The following is a 15,795-nucleotide window of genomic DNA, read 5'->3' as shown; positions in this document are numbered from 1 at the left end:
GTGCAAAGGCCAGGAAGAGAAAGTGATGTTGGTCAAACTTCTTTCAAATTACTCCAGTGTTTTCCAAGCCATGCCAGTGGTTCTTTCAGCCTTAATGTCTGTCTGTCTCTGTTTATCTGTCTTTTCAGTGTTGTTTGTCTCTTTTTAGCCTGTAATTTGAGATATGTCGTGTGTAGGTCTTTTGACGACAGACAGTGATTCTCCACATAGTTTCACTCTTATGTCACGAGTCCTTTTGAAAAACTGGTTCTAGTTTTATGAAAAAGTTCTGGTATAACAGGTTTACGTTCTGAAGAAAAACTTCCCCCTCCACAGTCCTTTATGAAAACACTTAAAGGAGTTTCAAAGCAACTTCTGCTCAAGACAGTTCAAGTTCAGTGGAGGAACAAGACTCATCTTCACCGTCATTATTCATGGTTAGTAAATACTACTTCATAAAATACTGACATATATAGATTTAACAGTGTCATGAATCCATTCACATTGATCTAGACTTATCAAACAGCATTGACGCATTGTGTATAACATTTTTGATTGCTAACAAAACTCAAAGCAATATTTGATCTTTTACAGTAATTTTAGCAGATTTAATCAACACAGCTATCTGAAGCCTCATACTGTATGTCTCTCAAATCAGACAGTATCTCATTTCTCTATTTATTAATACACACATTCATCTCAGAACCTTTATTTTAAATGAATAATTTAGATCATGTGAGATTATATTATTCATAATTCAGTCTGTCCACAGAAACATTCTGTGTCAAACCTCGGCTTGCACATCTGATTACCTCACTTTGAGCTTGACGCGCGTCTGCCTGTTTTTGTGTCCTCCTTCCTCTTGTGAGGAATCGACTTTTTAAAGAGTTCATATTATGCCTTTTTAAATGTTCAACTTTATTTATTGTGTAATGTTGCTGTTTGTGCATGAAAAAGCAATTTGTCACTCCAGCAATATTTATTCTCTATATCAGTGTGCACTGTTTCTGAACTCCCTTAAACCTCATTACTGTTATGGTTCGATGTTGTGGAAGTGTTGGCAAGCACTGAGCGACAACGAGAGAAGATCCAAGTGAAGTTTTATTGGTAGCATAATCTAAAGTCGTAGTCCATTAAACAGGCAGAAGATCAGCACACAGTAAATCAGTCCAATCAAACAATCAATTCCAGAGGGCAGGACAGGAACGGGAAAACCAGGACACAGGCAGATTTGTTTCTGAACTCCCTTAAACCTCATTACATCCTCATTTAAATAATTCCCACCCAAGAAAGCGTGAGCAGAGTCCAAGAAATGCTCTTTCTCAGATCTAATCTACTGATATATATGTGATTTCATTCCCAGCTGATTATGTTCAGAGACATAACCAATTGGTGAACTTTGTGTATTTGCGCTCAGAAAACCATATATCAGAAGCTTAAATAGGCAAGGCTTTTTAAACAAATGCAAAAAACAAACATTTCATTATGACCACGACAGAGATGATAATCAAAACCAAACAGATGATTTATTTATTGCTGGCAGAGTATCTGAGGCACGAGCTGTAAAGGCTCTGCCCACTTCTGGAAAAGGGGATGGGGAGCAGCAGCTCATTTGTATTTAAGGAGACACACACACAAAAACATCATGTCTTTGCTTCCACTCAAAAGTGGGCATTTACAGAATAGTATAATAATTGAGCTGTGGGGTATTTCGAGCTGAACTTCACAGAACCATTCTATTGGACACCTGAGACTTATATTATCTTGTGTTATTATATTATCTTGTAAAAAAGGAGCATTATAGGACTTCTTCAACAGAAGAGTTTGTATTAGTTCAGTGAGAGTCCAGATCCGATCACAGCTTCATTTCATAATCCAAATAACATTTGAGTGCTTAGGTCCAAATGTTAGGAGTGAAACTACTTCAGATCTTTTTCTTTTTGTCCTGCAGCTGTGAATCAGTGTGAATCAGTGAAGGACGATGGCGTCTGTTAAAGAGCTGCTTCTGAACTCACTGATGGACCTGAGAGAAGATGATCTGAGTCTGTTTCAGTGGCACTTAGAGAATGATCATAAGTGTATAAAAAAGTCTGAAATGGAGAATGCAAATAGGTTGAAAATTGTGGATAAGATGGTGGAGTGTTTTAAACCAGAAGAAGCTGTGAAGATCACGGTGGAGATCCTGAAGAAGATGAATCAGAATTATCTGGCTGAGCAGCTGGAGAACAATCACAAGCAAGGTAATGTTTAATTCACTCTGACTGTAAGGTAATTGACAGGCAATATGAAGACATGTACCACTGTTGGAGCTCATTCAAAACAGAGCTGGGGAAAATAACAATCACTGCCTGTACATAGAAACACAGAAACAAAAATATACAGATGTGGTCATTAAGGATGCACATTTTTTCCCATGACATGCCACAATTTGTCCCGTGGAATGCCGCTTAATCCTGTCAGCACGTTTTTTTTCCAATTTAAATAAATGTGTTGTGCTTCACAGTATATCCACCAGATGGTGCATGAAACATCATACTGTATCTATAGGCCAGACCAAATTGCTCTTTGTCTTCGACCGATTGTTAAATATGCTTATAGATTATTACAGTACGTTACATTTAAAAATATATAATTAACATAATTATCAGTGTCTAATAAAGTATTAACTGCATGTAATGTTGTCATTGTATGAAAACCACAATACAATATAGGCTAAATAAAATCGTATTAGGCAAAAAGTTTGACGCGGATGCAATAAGTGCAGACACACAGTGGGAGAACACAAAGCTTTTGACTGTTTATTATAATATATCATAAATTGCCTCACAAGTATATTTTCTCTTCAAATAAGTTGTTGAGAAGACATCGCTGCGCAAGAGGATTATGCAGTATGTAAGAAATGTGATTCTTTGTTGACTTGGAAGAATAAACAGTGAAAAGGAACTATATGGATTTTGAGAGTGAATACAAGACAAGATACGCGTCAAAACTTGTGGAATAAATAAAAGACATTCACATATCCCGTATACAACATGAGTGCAAAGCAGATCATTATATGATGTGCTTGCTTTGTAAACACACTTACAGTGCTGTTGTTGTTCAAATTTAAAGATGTCTGCGTGTCCGTGCAAAAAGACGAAGTGCAACAATAAGTTAGCCTAAAAATATATCAGTATCTAATGCTGAAGCAAACATCAATCATGTAACAATAGATCTTTCATGATGAATTTTGGTAAATGCACTTTTAAAATTATGTTCACAATAATAAGATGGCATCGGTCATGAAAAACTTAAGTTATTAGTCATGGAATTTAAAAAAAAAGCAATTTCCAGGCCTGGAAAAGTTTGGAAAAATAAATAAACCTAGAAAGTATAAAATATTGGTTAAACAAGCTACAAATATGTAATGTTTATTCGATCCATCTGACGACAGAATTCCGTCAGATTTCATTTTGCAGCGTTAACCTATACGTTAACCAATCATCTGTTTCTGTTGAATCTGATCGGCCAATCAGAGGCATTCAGATTAGTCATCGCTGAAACGAAGAGTTTTGTTCAGTGCGCGCTCTCTGTCTGAAGTCTGACTGAAACTCGCAAATTCTTCAGTCATAAACAACAAAGTGCAGATTCGATGTAAGAGATTCATGTTGCAGTGTCGTCAGCTTCCGTGATTTTAACAGGAGTGTTAATATCATTTATTCATCATGCTGATAACCAAGCCGCCATTCGGCCCATTGTTTTGCCCTTCAGGCCATCGCACAGGTCACATGACTGAAAAATATGAATTGACTTAATGGGCGCTTAGTAGATGAAAGAAAAAAATACATTAATAAGTCGTTCTGAGTGACACGAAAAAAAGGAGAAATTTTGTGTCTGTGAACACGAAACAATAAACTATCCTTCACGAGTTCACACTTACAAATAAGTCAGATAGAATAAAAGCATATTTGGCATGCTGTCCGAGGAGAGGGCTCCGTGCTCGGTATTCGGCCCGAACACAGAGTACTCCCCCGTATTCCTGGCTGTGAAAGAACAAGCCAAGAGTGAGGAGTCGGGGTGGTGGAGGGATGCTGGAAAACTGTCAAGGAATGTTAGGTGAGTTGACAGAGTGAATATATATATGCTTCTTGTCATGCTGATTAGGGTAGACATAATTGTTTGATGACAAGTAGATTGGATTGATTATTTGAACGTGCTCCTCCCGAACTTTGTTTATAAAACATCATATTTTGCGACTGGCACGAATGCCTTGAGATCAGGCTGAAATATTATGCAGAGACTTCTGTGTTATCTTAAACACTTTGTTCATTGTATTCTCTTTCCTTGAACTGCCACCTTAACGTGGTGGAGGGGTTTGAGTACCCGAATGACCCTAGGAGCTATGTTGTCCGGGGCTATATGCCCCTGGTAGGGTCTCCCAAGGCAAACAGGTCCTAGGCGACGGGTCAGACTAAGAGTGGTTCAAAATACCCTTTATGAGACAAATTAAATCAAGGACCGTAACGTCGCCCGGTATGGCGCAGCCGGGGCCCCACCCTGGAGCCAGGCCTGGGGTTGGGGCTCGTATGCAAGCTCCTGGTGGCCGGGCCTCCCCCCACGGGGTCCGGCCGGGCTCAGCCCGAAGGAGCGACGTGGGGCCGCCTTCCCGTGGGCTCACCACCTGCAGGAGGGACCGTAAGGGGCCGGTGCTGAGAGGATCGGGCGGCAGTCGAAGGCGGGGGGCTCGACAACCCGATCCCTGGACACGGAAACTAGCTCTAGGGACGTGGAATGTCACCTCGCTGGCGGGGAAGGAGCCTGAGATTGTGCGTGAGGTAGAGAGGTTCCGACTAGAGATAGTTGGGATCACCTCTACGCACGGCTTGGGCTCTGGAACCACACCCCTTGAGAGAGGATGGACTCTTCACCACTCTGGAGTTGCCCATGGTGAGAGGCGGCGGGCTGGTGTGGATTTGCTTATAGCCCCCCAGCTCAGCCGCCATGTGTTGGAGTTTACCCCGGTGAACGAGAGGGTCGTTTCCCTGCGCCTACGGGTCGGGGATAGGTCTCTCACTGTCGTGTGTGCCTACGGGCCAAACGGCAGTGCAGAGTACCCGGCCTTCTTGGAGTCTCTGGGAGGGGTGCTGGAAAGTGCTCGGACTGGGGACTCCATCGTTCTACTGGGAGACTTCAACGCCCACGTGGGCAACGACAGTGACACCTGGAGGGGCGTGATTGGGAGGAACGGCCCCCCTGATCTGAACCCGAGCGGTGTTCAGTTATTGGACTTCTGTGCTAGTTACAGTTTGTCCATAACGAACACCATGTTCAAGCATAAGGGTGTCCATCAGTGCACGTGGCACCAGGACACCCTAGGCCGTAGGTCGATGATCGACTTTGTAGTCGTTTCATCTGACCTGCGGCCGTATGTCTTGGACACTCGGGTGAAGAGAGGGGCGGAGCTGTCAACTGATCACCACCTGGTGGTGAGTTGGATCCGATGGCGGGGGAGGAGGCTGGACAGACTCGGCAGACCCAAGTGTACTGTGAGGGTCTGCTGGGAACGTTTGGCTGAGTCTCCGGTCAGAGAGATCTTCAACTCCCACCTCCGGCGGAGCTTCGTCCAGATCCCGAGGGAGGCTGGAGATATTGAGTCTGAGTGGACCATGTTCTCCACCTCCATTGTCGAAGCGGCCGCTCGGAGCTGTGGCCGTAAGGTCTCCGGTGCCTGTCGAGGCGGCAATCCCCGAACCCGGTGGTGGACACCGGAAGTAAGGGATGCCGTCAAGCTGAAGAAGGAGTCCTATCGGGCCTGGTTGGCTTGTGGGACTCCTGAGGCAGCTGACGGGTACCGGCAGGCCAAGCGAACTGCAGCCCGGGTGGTTGTGGAGGCAAAAACTCGGGCCTGGGAGGAGTTCGGTGAGGCCATGAAGAAGGACTATCGGCTGGCCTCGAAGAGATTCTGGCAAACCGTCCGGCGCCTCAGAAGGGGGAAGCAGTGCCCTACCAATGCTGTCTACAGTAGAGGTGGGGAGCTGTTGACCTCAACTGGGGATGTCGTCGGGCGGTGGAAGGAATACTTCGAGGATCTCCTCAATCCCGCCGTCACGTCTTCCATTGAGGAAGCAGAGGCTGAGGGCTCAGAGGTGGACTCATCCATCACCCAAGCTGAAGTCACCGAGGTAGTCAAGAAACTCCTCGGTGGCAAGGCACCGGGGGTGGATGAGATCCGCCCTGAGTACCTCAAGTTTCTGGATGTTGTGGGGCTGTCTTGGCTGACACGCCTCTGCAGCATCGCGTGGCGGTCGGGGAAAGTGCCTCTGGGATGGCAGACCGGGGTGGTGGTCCCTCTTTTTAAGAAGGGGGACCGGAGGGTGTGTTCCAACTACAGGGGGATCACACTTCTCAGCCTCCCTGGGAAAGTCTATGCCAGGGTACTGGAGAGGAGAATACGGACGATAGTAGAACCTCGGATTCAGGAGGAACAGTGTGGTTTTCGTCCAGGCCGTGGAACACTGGACCAGCTCTATACTCTCTACAGGGTGCTGGAGGGTTCATGGGAGTTTGCCCAACCAGTCCACATGTGTTTTGTGGATTTGGAGAAGGCATTCGACTGTGTCCCTCACGGCGGCCTGTGGAGGGAGCTCCGGGAGTATGGGGTCCGGGGTCCTTTGCTAAGGGCTGTCCGGTCCCTGTACGACCGAAGCAGGAGCTTGGTTCGCATTGCCGGCAGTAAGTCAGACTTGTTCCCGGTGCATGTTGGACTCCGGCAGGGCTGCCCTTTGTCGCCGGTTCTGTTCATAATTTTTATGGACAGAATTTCTAGGCGCAGCCAGGGGCCGGAGGGTGTCGGGTTTGGTGACAACACGATTTCGTCTCTGCTCTTTGCAGATGATGTTGTCGTGTTGGCTTCATCAAGCCAGGACCTTCAGCATGCACTGGGACGGTTTGCAGCCGAGTGTGAAGCGGCTGGGATGAGAATCAGCACCTCCAAATCAGAGGCCATGGTCCTCAGTCGGAAAAGGGTGGTTTGCCCACTTCAGGTTGGTGGAGAGTTCCTGCCTCAAGTGGAGGAGTTTAAGTATCTTGGGGTTTTGTTCACGAGTGAGGGAAGGATGGAACGGGAGATTGACAGACGGATCGGTGCAGCTTCTGCAGTAATGCGGTCGGTGTACCGGTCTGTCGTGGTGAAGAAAGAGCTGAGCCGCAAGGCGAAGCTCTCGATTTACCGGTCAATCTATGTTCCTACTCTCACCTATGGTCATGAGCTTTGGGTCATGACCGAAAAGACAAGATCCCGTATACAGGCGGCCGAAATGAGCTTTCTCCGTAGGGTGGCTGGGCGATCCCTTAGAGATAGGGTGAGAAGCTTGGTCACTTGGGAGGAGCTCAGAGTAGAGCCGCTGCTCCTCCACATCGAGAGGGGTCAGCTGAGGTGGCTCGGGCATCTGTTCCGGATGCCTCCTGGACGCCTTCCCGGGAAGGTGTTCCGGGCGCTTCCCACTGGGAGGAGACCCCGGGGAAGACCTAGGACACGCTGGAGAGACTATGTCTCCCGGCTGGCCTGGGAACTCCTCGGTGTTCCCCCGGAAGAGCTGGAGGAAGTGTCTAGGGAGAGGGGAGTCTGGGCATCTCTGCTTAGACTGCTGCCCCCGCGACCCGGCCCCGGATAAGCGGACGAAGATGACATGACATGAATATACAAGGTTAACATGTACAAGTTACAGCTGAGCCTCACAGTCGCGAAAATTTCAATTGCAAATGTAGACGACAGCAACCCCCCAAATTCTGGGTTGAGAAAACTGGCTAAACCGGTTAATCTTAAACTACACTGAATGCCTTGTGAATGAAAGGTGAGAAAAGGTTGACTTTCGCACACATCAAACAAAAACTATCCCCTTCTACTGTTAACCTCTCGAGGACGCCAACGCACTGAATTGTTCTTTGTTTAAATTAGTTCAAAGTTTGTTAGATTTAATGTTATTACCTTGACAAACTATACATCACCACAAAATCATTTTTATCAGTGTGTGAGTATTAGATATGTTTAATGAAGTAAATACTACAGACAAAAAAACAATGTAATTGTTCAAGCGTGTAGAAATGAAAGCGTAAATATCAACATTATAAAATTAAGTAAAATTACTCAACTTTTCTGATACTGGTGTTCCCATCATGCACTGGGCCTTGAATAATTAATTAGGTTGATTTTTCACTGTTTTCCAGCTGTATTTACACTGTTTTATCATTGCTTTTGTTGTTAGGATAAGTAAATTGCCATTTTGTGACATTTGGACTTAATTCTCAAAATGACACATTCCAACACAAAAACGATCCTTCATAGTGTATTGTCTACCAAGTATTGAGGTCTCTGCATTTACATCATGCGTAACTTCGGGTATGTAGATATGGTGTCTCACACATTATCGACTGTATTAATTACTTAGAAGTTTCTAATTAAAGCATACACTTTAAATGTGTGGTTTTTGAGTGAAATGTATTGCAAAGGAAATTTCAACTAAATAGATATTGCTCAACCTTTTACTAGCCAAGTTAAAATTACTTATTTTCTTTGTTACTTTCACTTAATTTAGTTAAGTAGAGTTTGCTTAATTCCATATGTGAAATTTACTTAAAAAATATGCGTATGAAATTTACTTAAAAAATATTTGTGCAAAAACTTGCCAAAGTAAAATTAAGTAAATTTGACTCATAGTTTTTTTCTTATAAATCATTTAAGTGTGTACTTTTAAATGATCAGATTCAAACTGAAAACAAATATTCTCTGCTTAAGTAATTTGTATAAAACCAAGCTAGCTAGTTTTTTTCTTTTTGACTTATAGTCAGGTTTCAGTATTTGCAACAAATACATAATATATTATGCAACAAATACATAAATAAGCTGTTTAAAGTTCTTCCAGTTGTGGTTAAGAATCAGGGTGGACACACTGGAATGTAGTAGGTCAAGCTAAAAACTAAAGTGTAATGTCACAAAAGAAAAAAAGAAAAAGCTCTGACATGACCATTTTGTTGTATTTTTGTGTTCATTGACTTAAACTAAACCTTTTTATTTTTTATTTATTTTATGTTTTGTTATGAAAATAAACATTTGGCAGATTCTTCTAAAAAAAGGTTGAAATATATTTTACTTAAATATTACACATTAAAAACGAATGAAAACGTGCAGTTTCAGTTCATTGTGGCGCGCTCCATAGATCTAGTAAATCTAGTAAAACACTTCCTGTGACTAGTCGTTGTCATGGGAACCATGTTAGAGCAATTCAACAGTCTATGAAGAATGTCTGCACATTTTAAATGAGTTATACATGTTTAAACAAGTTAAAATATGGCGCCTATACTTTGAGTCTTCCAAAACTTGATGTTACATTCAGTAAAATGCAAATGTGGTTTGGGATTTGCCAATTTTACTCAGGTAACTTTTTTTTACTTTAAACAACTTCTACTACTTGTTTAAAAGGTAAAGAAATAGATTTGCTGTAAGTCGAAGCTTGTCCAAGCATACAAGGTTACGTCGATCTCATGCATAAATATTGACTTTTCAGCGAGTGGAACAATTTTGATCACTAAGTAGCTCTGCTTGTAGATGCAGCCAAAATTTAGATGAATTACATCAATCTAACAATAATTTGTATGGCCTTTACATTGAAAAATAAACCCCAAAAAGATTATATTTTATTATTATTATTTATGTTGGTACATTGTTCAGTATTATATTGAGAGCACTTTTTGTTAAACTTACTATTGTCAGGAATGTAAGTCATAAAGACACATCACATTTCAAAGCACTTAAAACCCACAAGCCAAATCCTGAAAACAGTCCTGTGGGACTGTGATATACCGGTATTTAGTTTTTCCATTCCACCTGTGTGATGGACTGTTGATGTGTTGTTTTGGATGTTATGATCAGTGATGGATGAAGCAATAATGAGTTTTGGATGTTAAACAGTGTGATACATGGATTTTACTTGGACCTAAAGCATATTTTGTCTGTAATTCATGGCTTTCAATAGGAATTAGTGGAATTTTGCCATACAAATCTTTAAAGGCCGTTTTCTCAAAATGAGTTTTTTCTCACACTCCTAGTGACGATTTTCCACTTCTGTAGCACCTACATACACCAAACTTTACAATCGTATTCCTAACTATATTGTTAAGGTTTGTCCAGAGGGATTTGTTGATATATCAATCTTGGCCTGATTTATATGACATTTTATGCCTAAAAATAGGGCGGAAATCAATTTTTTAAGGCTATTGGCAGTATTTTCTGATTTACAGGGTAACAAAAGGAGATATTCATTATCCCCTCTGATAATGTCTTTTCATTGAATATATCAACAAAATGCAAAAATAATTTTGAACCTTGTTTTTTTCAATGGTCAGATTTGTCACTTCAAAATATATGCAAATTAACGCATATTTAATTAGATATAGCCTCATTAGCATATTTAAAAATAAAATTACAGAAAACTTGCAATGCATTTTTTTCTCCTATTCATGTGAGTAATCAACTGGTAAAGTTTGATGGTGATATCTGTAAGTTAACAATTTTACCCTATTCACCTGTAGTGTCTCGCCTTAAGTTTAGCTAGGAGACATAGGTAAACAGGTGTCACGTATGCGTTAAGCTGCTGTTAGACTAAGCTAGCAGGGACACATCAAACATCAAGGTCAAAAGAAGAAGAAACAGCGGGAAGTGTTTCCCGTTCTGTCTGGGGCCTAACTGTGCGTTTTCGTTAACCATACTTCATGTACTTAGCTTGGTGCTAAGGAGTGAGGAGGGGTAAAGCACAGACAGGAATTAGGACACTAATGATCAGGAGTGCGTTTCTCGAAAGCATCGTTATCCAACTATGATCGCAATGTCCATTGAACTCTTTTGGTAACGACGGAACTTGCGACCATAGTTGGCCAACGATGCTTTCGGGAAACGCACCCCTGGGTAGTTACAGCAACAACAGTTGCTAGAACTACTGTAGTCCTATTAGAAAGAGGGAAGATGTTGATAGTAAATATCTAAGATAGGGTATAAGTAAAGGTAGAATGTCCTTATAGCTCCAAAAAAACTAAAAGGAAAGGGAAACAATTGATTTAGTTAAATTTCTAATTTAGTTTATCTAGATAGTTTATTTCGAATCAAAATAAAGAGTAAACAGGGAGTGTGCTCATAGCTCTGGTAACTAAAAGGGAAACTGAATAAGCAAATTGATTTAATTTAATTTCAAATTTAATTAAATTCAACTTAACTGAATAGGAATATTCAGGCTCATCAGGTGTAAATACACAAAATAAAATAGGGGTAGACTTAAGTCGAAATAAATTAAACACAAATAAAAACCAAGGTATCTGGGTTTCAACTAAAAGTGAAACCAAAAGGGATGGGGTCGAGAGAGAGAGAGAGAGAGAGAGAAAGAGAGAGAGAAAGAGAGAGAGAAAGAGAGAGAGAAGAGAGTGGCTTAACCCTCTATGAGACGTGCTTCGTGAAGCTCGGAAACCAGTGTGAATCATTTGTCTCAAATCAGTGATTCTGAGCGTGTATCAGACTGCTAAAGTCACGGGATTTCAGTAAACGGGCTTCGTTGCACGTCATAGATGTTTAAAAATTATTCTAAATTTCAACGGTTCGTGAACCAGCGTGTATTTGATGTTATTTCATGTTAATCAGTTCATCAATAAATGAATGCAGGAGAGTCTGTTCTAATATCTGTGGCAGAGTTAGTTACGTGTTAGCATTTCTAAGAGTAATAAAACCATCCTATCTGATCGCGGCCATGGCAACCAGGCCCCTTTCGCCCCGCCTGGGGGGTTGGGACCACAGCTCTCAGATGGAAGTTAAAAGATTTGTTCGTACATATGCCACATAATTGTGTCTGATTTGTCTCAGTCGCTACAGATTACACAAATATGAAAAAGATGGCAAAAATGGGTATCTGGAGCTAGCGAATAGGTTAAATCAGTTTTTTTCACGTTTTAAGGGGAATAGTGAGGATACTAATAGTGATGAAGGAACTTTCTTGACATCAACTAATAACTTCTCCATCAAAGAGACTGATGTAAAGAAAATGTTTCAGAGTTGCAATACACATAAGAGTCCTGGGCCTGACAGCATCTGTGGACGAGTGTTAAAAAACTGTGCTGAGCAACTATCAACGGTTTTTACTCTGTTATTCCAAAGATATTTAGACCAACACATAGTACCACCTATATGGAAAACTTGAACTATTCTACCTTTCCCTAAAATCAATAAGTGACTCTCGACCAATTGCACTGACGTCTTTGGTGTTTAAAAGCTTTTAAAGGCTTGATAAAAGGTATGAAGTGTCAAAAACGCAATATTGACGCAATCGTGACGAAAGAACAACACAGTGTAATCACCATGAGAAAATCTCAGAGTAAAACTGGGAGTTGTGAAAAATATATACCGGTGTTTTGTCAGATGAGAAGTTTATCTAATCATCATCTTTTTACTCTTTTAATTAATTTTATAGCTGTATCATACATCTCTTTTAATTTATTTTATAACTGTTTTAATTTTCCTTGCTTTTATTTTGTGATTATTTAAATTCATTTCTCTTGCCTTGCCTTGCCTATACAGCCACTCTGGAGAAAACAGTGATGTCATCGTCCAGCTCAGTTCAGTTCTCATATAATGGTGTCAATGCAGGCAGATCAGTAATATTGTTGAATATTAACCCTAATAACCCTAACCTAAGCCTACTACAGTACAGACTACATGTCTAGTTTGGTGTGTTAGATGTCAATGTTTAATTAAAAGGCTTTTAATAATGCCCGTCAGCATGACCTGAAGTTATTCAGGAATTAAAAAATGTAATACAACTGCATTCAAGTCAGCATTAGTCAAGGTGTTTCCATCACCATATATGTTGTCAACTTCAGAATACTCAGTGTAAGATGTTGATGAAAACACAATTTCAGGACAAAGTGTGATTAATTTGAATACAGCAGAAGTACAGTTTTATCATTATTTTTGTTATGGGAACTGCAGACCAGGTTACAAATTACAAATAGGTTTTATTAAGACTATGAAAAACATAATCACTTAGTCTTTGCTGTCTTTCCCCTATTTTTTGAAGGTTCAACTGCAGATGACAGTCAAGCTACTCTTCATGATTGCACAGAGGCCAGCCGCAGATTGAAGAACAAATTAAGACGGGACTACAAGCAGATATTGGTTGGTAATTCACAGACGGGTGATCTGGAAAACCTGAACAATATTTACACTGATTTATATGTGGTGGAGAATAAGACTGGAGGAAGAGTGAACGAACATGAGGTGAGACAGATTGAATCAAATCACAACCGACCGACTGCCAAGGAGAAGCCAATCAAGTGTAATGACATGTTTAAACGAAACACAAAGGTGCTGACGATGGGGATCGCAGGAGTGGGAAAAACTGTCTCTGTCAATAAATTCATCCTTGACTGGGTTGAAGGAAAAGAAAATCAGGAAATAACCTTCATTTTTCCTCTGCCGTTCCGTAAGTTAAACCTGATTACAGAGAACTGCAGTCTCATGGAACTGCTTCACAAACACTTCTTTAGTGAGGATAAAGAACTGGCTTCTCTTCCTAAAGGTGACGGTAAGGCCTTGTTCATCTTTGATGGGCTGGATGAATGTCGCTTCGAATTGAACTTTATAGATGGTGGCATATTTGATGTTCACGAAAAAACAACAGTGAGTAAGATAGTTACAAGTCTTATCAAGAAAGACCTGTTTCCCTCTGCTCTCATCTGGATCACATCCAGACCAGCAGCAGCCAGTCTGATTCCCCGAGGATACATTAATCAGATGACAGAGGTGCGAGGATTTAACGATGAGCAGAAAGAGCAATACTTCATCAAAAACAGCAGTCCTGAGGTTGCTGGAAACCTCATCAGTCACATCAAGAAATCCAGGAGTCTGTACATCATGTGCCACATCCCCGTCTTCTGCTGGATCTCTCTTATTGTTCTTCAGCCTCTACTGGCTCGAGAGAACAATGACAAAACTCCCACAACTCTCACAGGGATATACACAAGCTTCTTAATTTCTCAGCAGCAACAGATGAAAGAAAAATACAACCATGATAACCTTGAATCTAAAGACAATGCAATGTCTTTTGATCAGATTATTCTGAAGCTTGGGAAACTGGCCTTTCAACAGTTGGAGAAATGTCAACTGATTTTCTACAAAGAAGATCTTGAGGAATGTGGACTAGATGTCAGTGAAGGGTCAGTGTACTCTGGGTTATGCACTCGAATGTTTCAGGAGGAAAGGGCTTTTTCAGACACACACGTTTACAGCTTCGTACACCTCAGCGTACAGGAATGCCTCGCTGCTCTCTATGTGTTTTTTGTTAACAAAGACAAGAAAGCAAACCCATTTTTACCTTTCTGGAAAGAAATGACACAGAAATTGTCCATAAAGCCACTGTTTCAGCTTCATAAGGCTGCAGTCAAGAAAGCTTTACAGAGTGAGAACGGACACCTGGACCTTTTCCTCCGGTTCCTCCTGGGTCTCTCACTGGAGTCCAATCAGAGTGACCTGAAGAAACTACTGCCAGGACTGAAACTCAAATCAGAGAATGTTAAAGACACTGTTGCCTATATCAAAAAGAAAATAGAGGAGGAGGAATCAGTAGAAAAGACCATCAATCTCTTCCACTGTCTGAGTGAACTGAAAGATAACTTTGTGGAGGAAATCCAGAAGAATCTGAGCTCAGGAAAACTTTCAGCACAGAATCTCTCCTCTGCTCAATGGTCTGGTCTGGTGTTTGTGCTACAGATGTCAGAAGAGGCTCAAGAGAAGTTTGAACTGCAGAAATACAGAAGATCTGATGAAGCTGTGATGAGACTGCTGCCAGTGATCAAAAACACCAGAAGAGCACTGTAAGAGGCTTCTTTACAGTCATTTATATATTATTTTAATTGGGCTTAATCTTACTGTAACAAATTAGCTCAAAGGGGAAATATTAATAACAACTCATAATTATCAATTATGATTAGTTATTAATATTTGGGTCAGTTAATTGGATTAACTTGAGGTAGCTAAATTAATATTACAATCAATTAATCAGTTCCAAGGAACTCTTTTGGTTATTCATTTATTCTAAGAAAAACATATCTTTCATGGCCACCGAAAAATAATTATTTCTTAGCATGTACAGCGCTTAGAGCATGTAACAAGATCAAGATCGTAAAAGGGACTTTGTTGCAAGCAGGGAATCATAACCAAATACATGTTGTGCACAAGTTTTATTAGCTAACTTACAAACATAAATAAACTAAACAAACAAACATACATTTTTGGGGAATGGAGAATGGGGAATGGGGGGGGGGGGGGCATTTGCAATGGCACGCTGGATTGGTTTCTGAAGATGAAACTAAGAAAGATTCTTGTAATACTAATATGTTGCACAGCTATCAGCATATCATGTACATAATCATTTCGATCTTCAAAGTACCAATTTATAGAGACCAAACATGCTATGCGTGGGGTGTGGGTTCTATAATAAGATATATAGTATCAAAGAGATAATAGTGTCAATAGATAATAGTATTAAAGACACAACACAAGACAGTAAATCATTCAAGTTTCTGGGATGCAAAGTACCTCCATTATCAGGCATGTTGGGTCAGGCATCAGGCAAAAGTCAGCAACCTGAGTTTTACCAACTTTATTATTCCTAATTTTATCATAAATTAAATGAACTGAAAATACTGGTTTTGATTTTATAAAGATATATATTTTTTTAACTTTTTTTATTTTTTATCTTTACTAGGTATGTACCGATATTACTTTTCCCAGAACAAGTTAAA

At 40.9% G+C, this 15,795-nt stretch overlaps 1 protein-coding gene across 1 annotated transcript in view; it reads left to right on the top strand.

Annotated features, from left to right (window-relative positions):
- Positions 1-362: 362 nt before the first annotated feature.
- The window catches only part of LOC311289536 (protein NLRC3-like), a 106,164-nt gene continuing 90,731 nt past the window's right edge, over positions 363-15,795 (top strand). The window contains exons 1-3 of the mRNA XM_084407614.1: positions 363-416; positions 1,931-2,219; positions 13,071-14,865. Coding sequence (XP_084263740.1) covers positions 1,961-2,219; positions 13,071-14,865 — 2,054 coding nt within the window. The 5' untranslated portion in view covers positions 363-416; positions 1,931-1,960. The remainder of the gene's footprint in view (positions 417-1,930; positions 2,220-13,070; positions 14,866-15,795) is intronic.

Source organism: Rutilus rutilus, assembly GCF_951802725.1.
Source record: "Rutilus rutilus genome assembly, chromosome: 4".
NCBI lineage: Eukaryota > Metazoa > Chordata > Actinopteri > Cypriniformes > Leuciscidae > Rutilus > Rutilus rutilus.
This window is presented reverse-complemented; position numbering and strand designations above follow the sequence as displayed.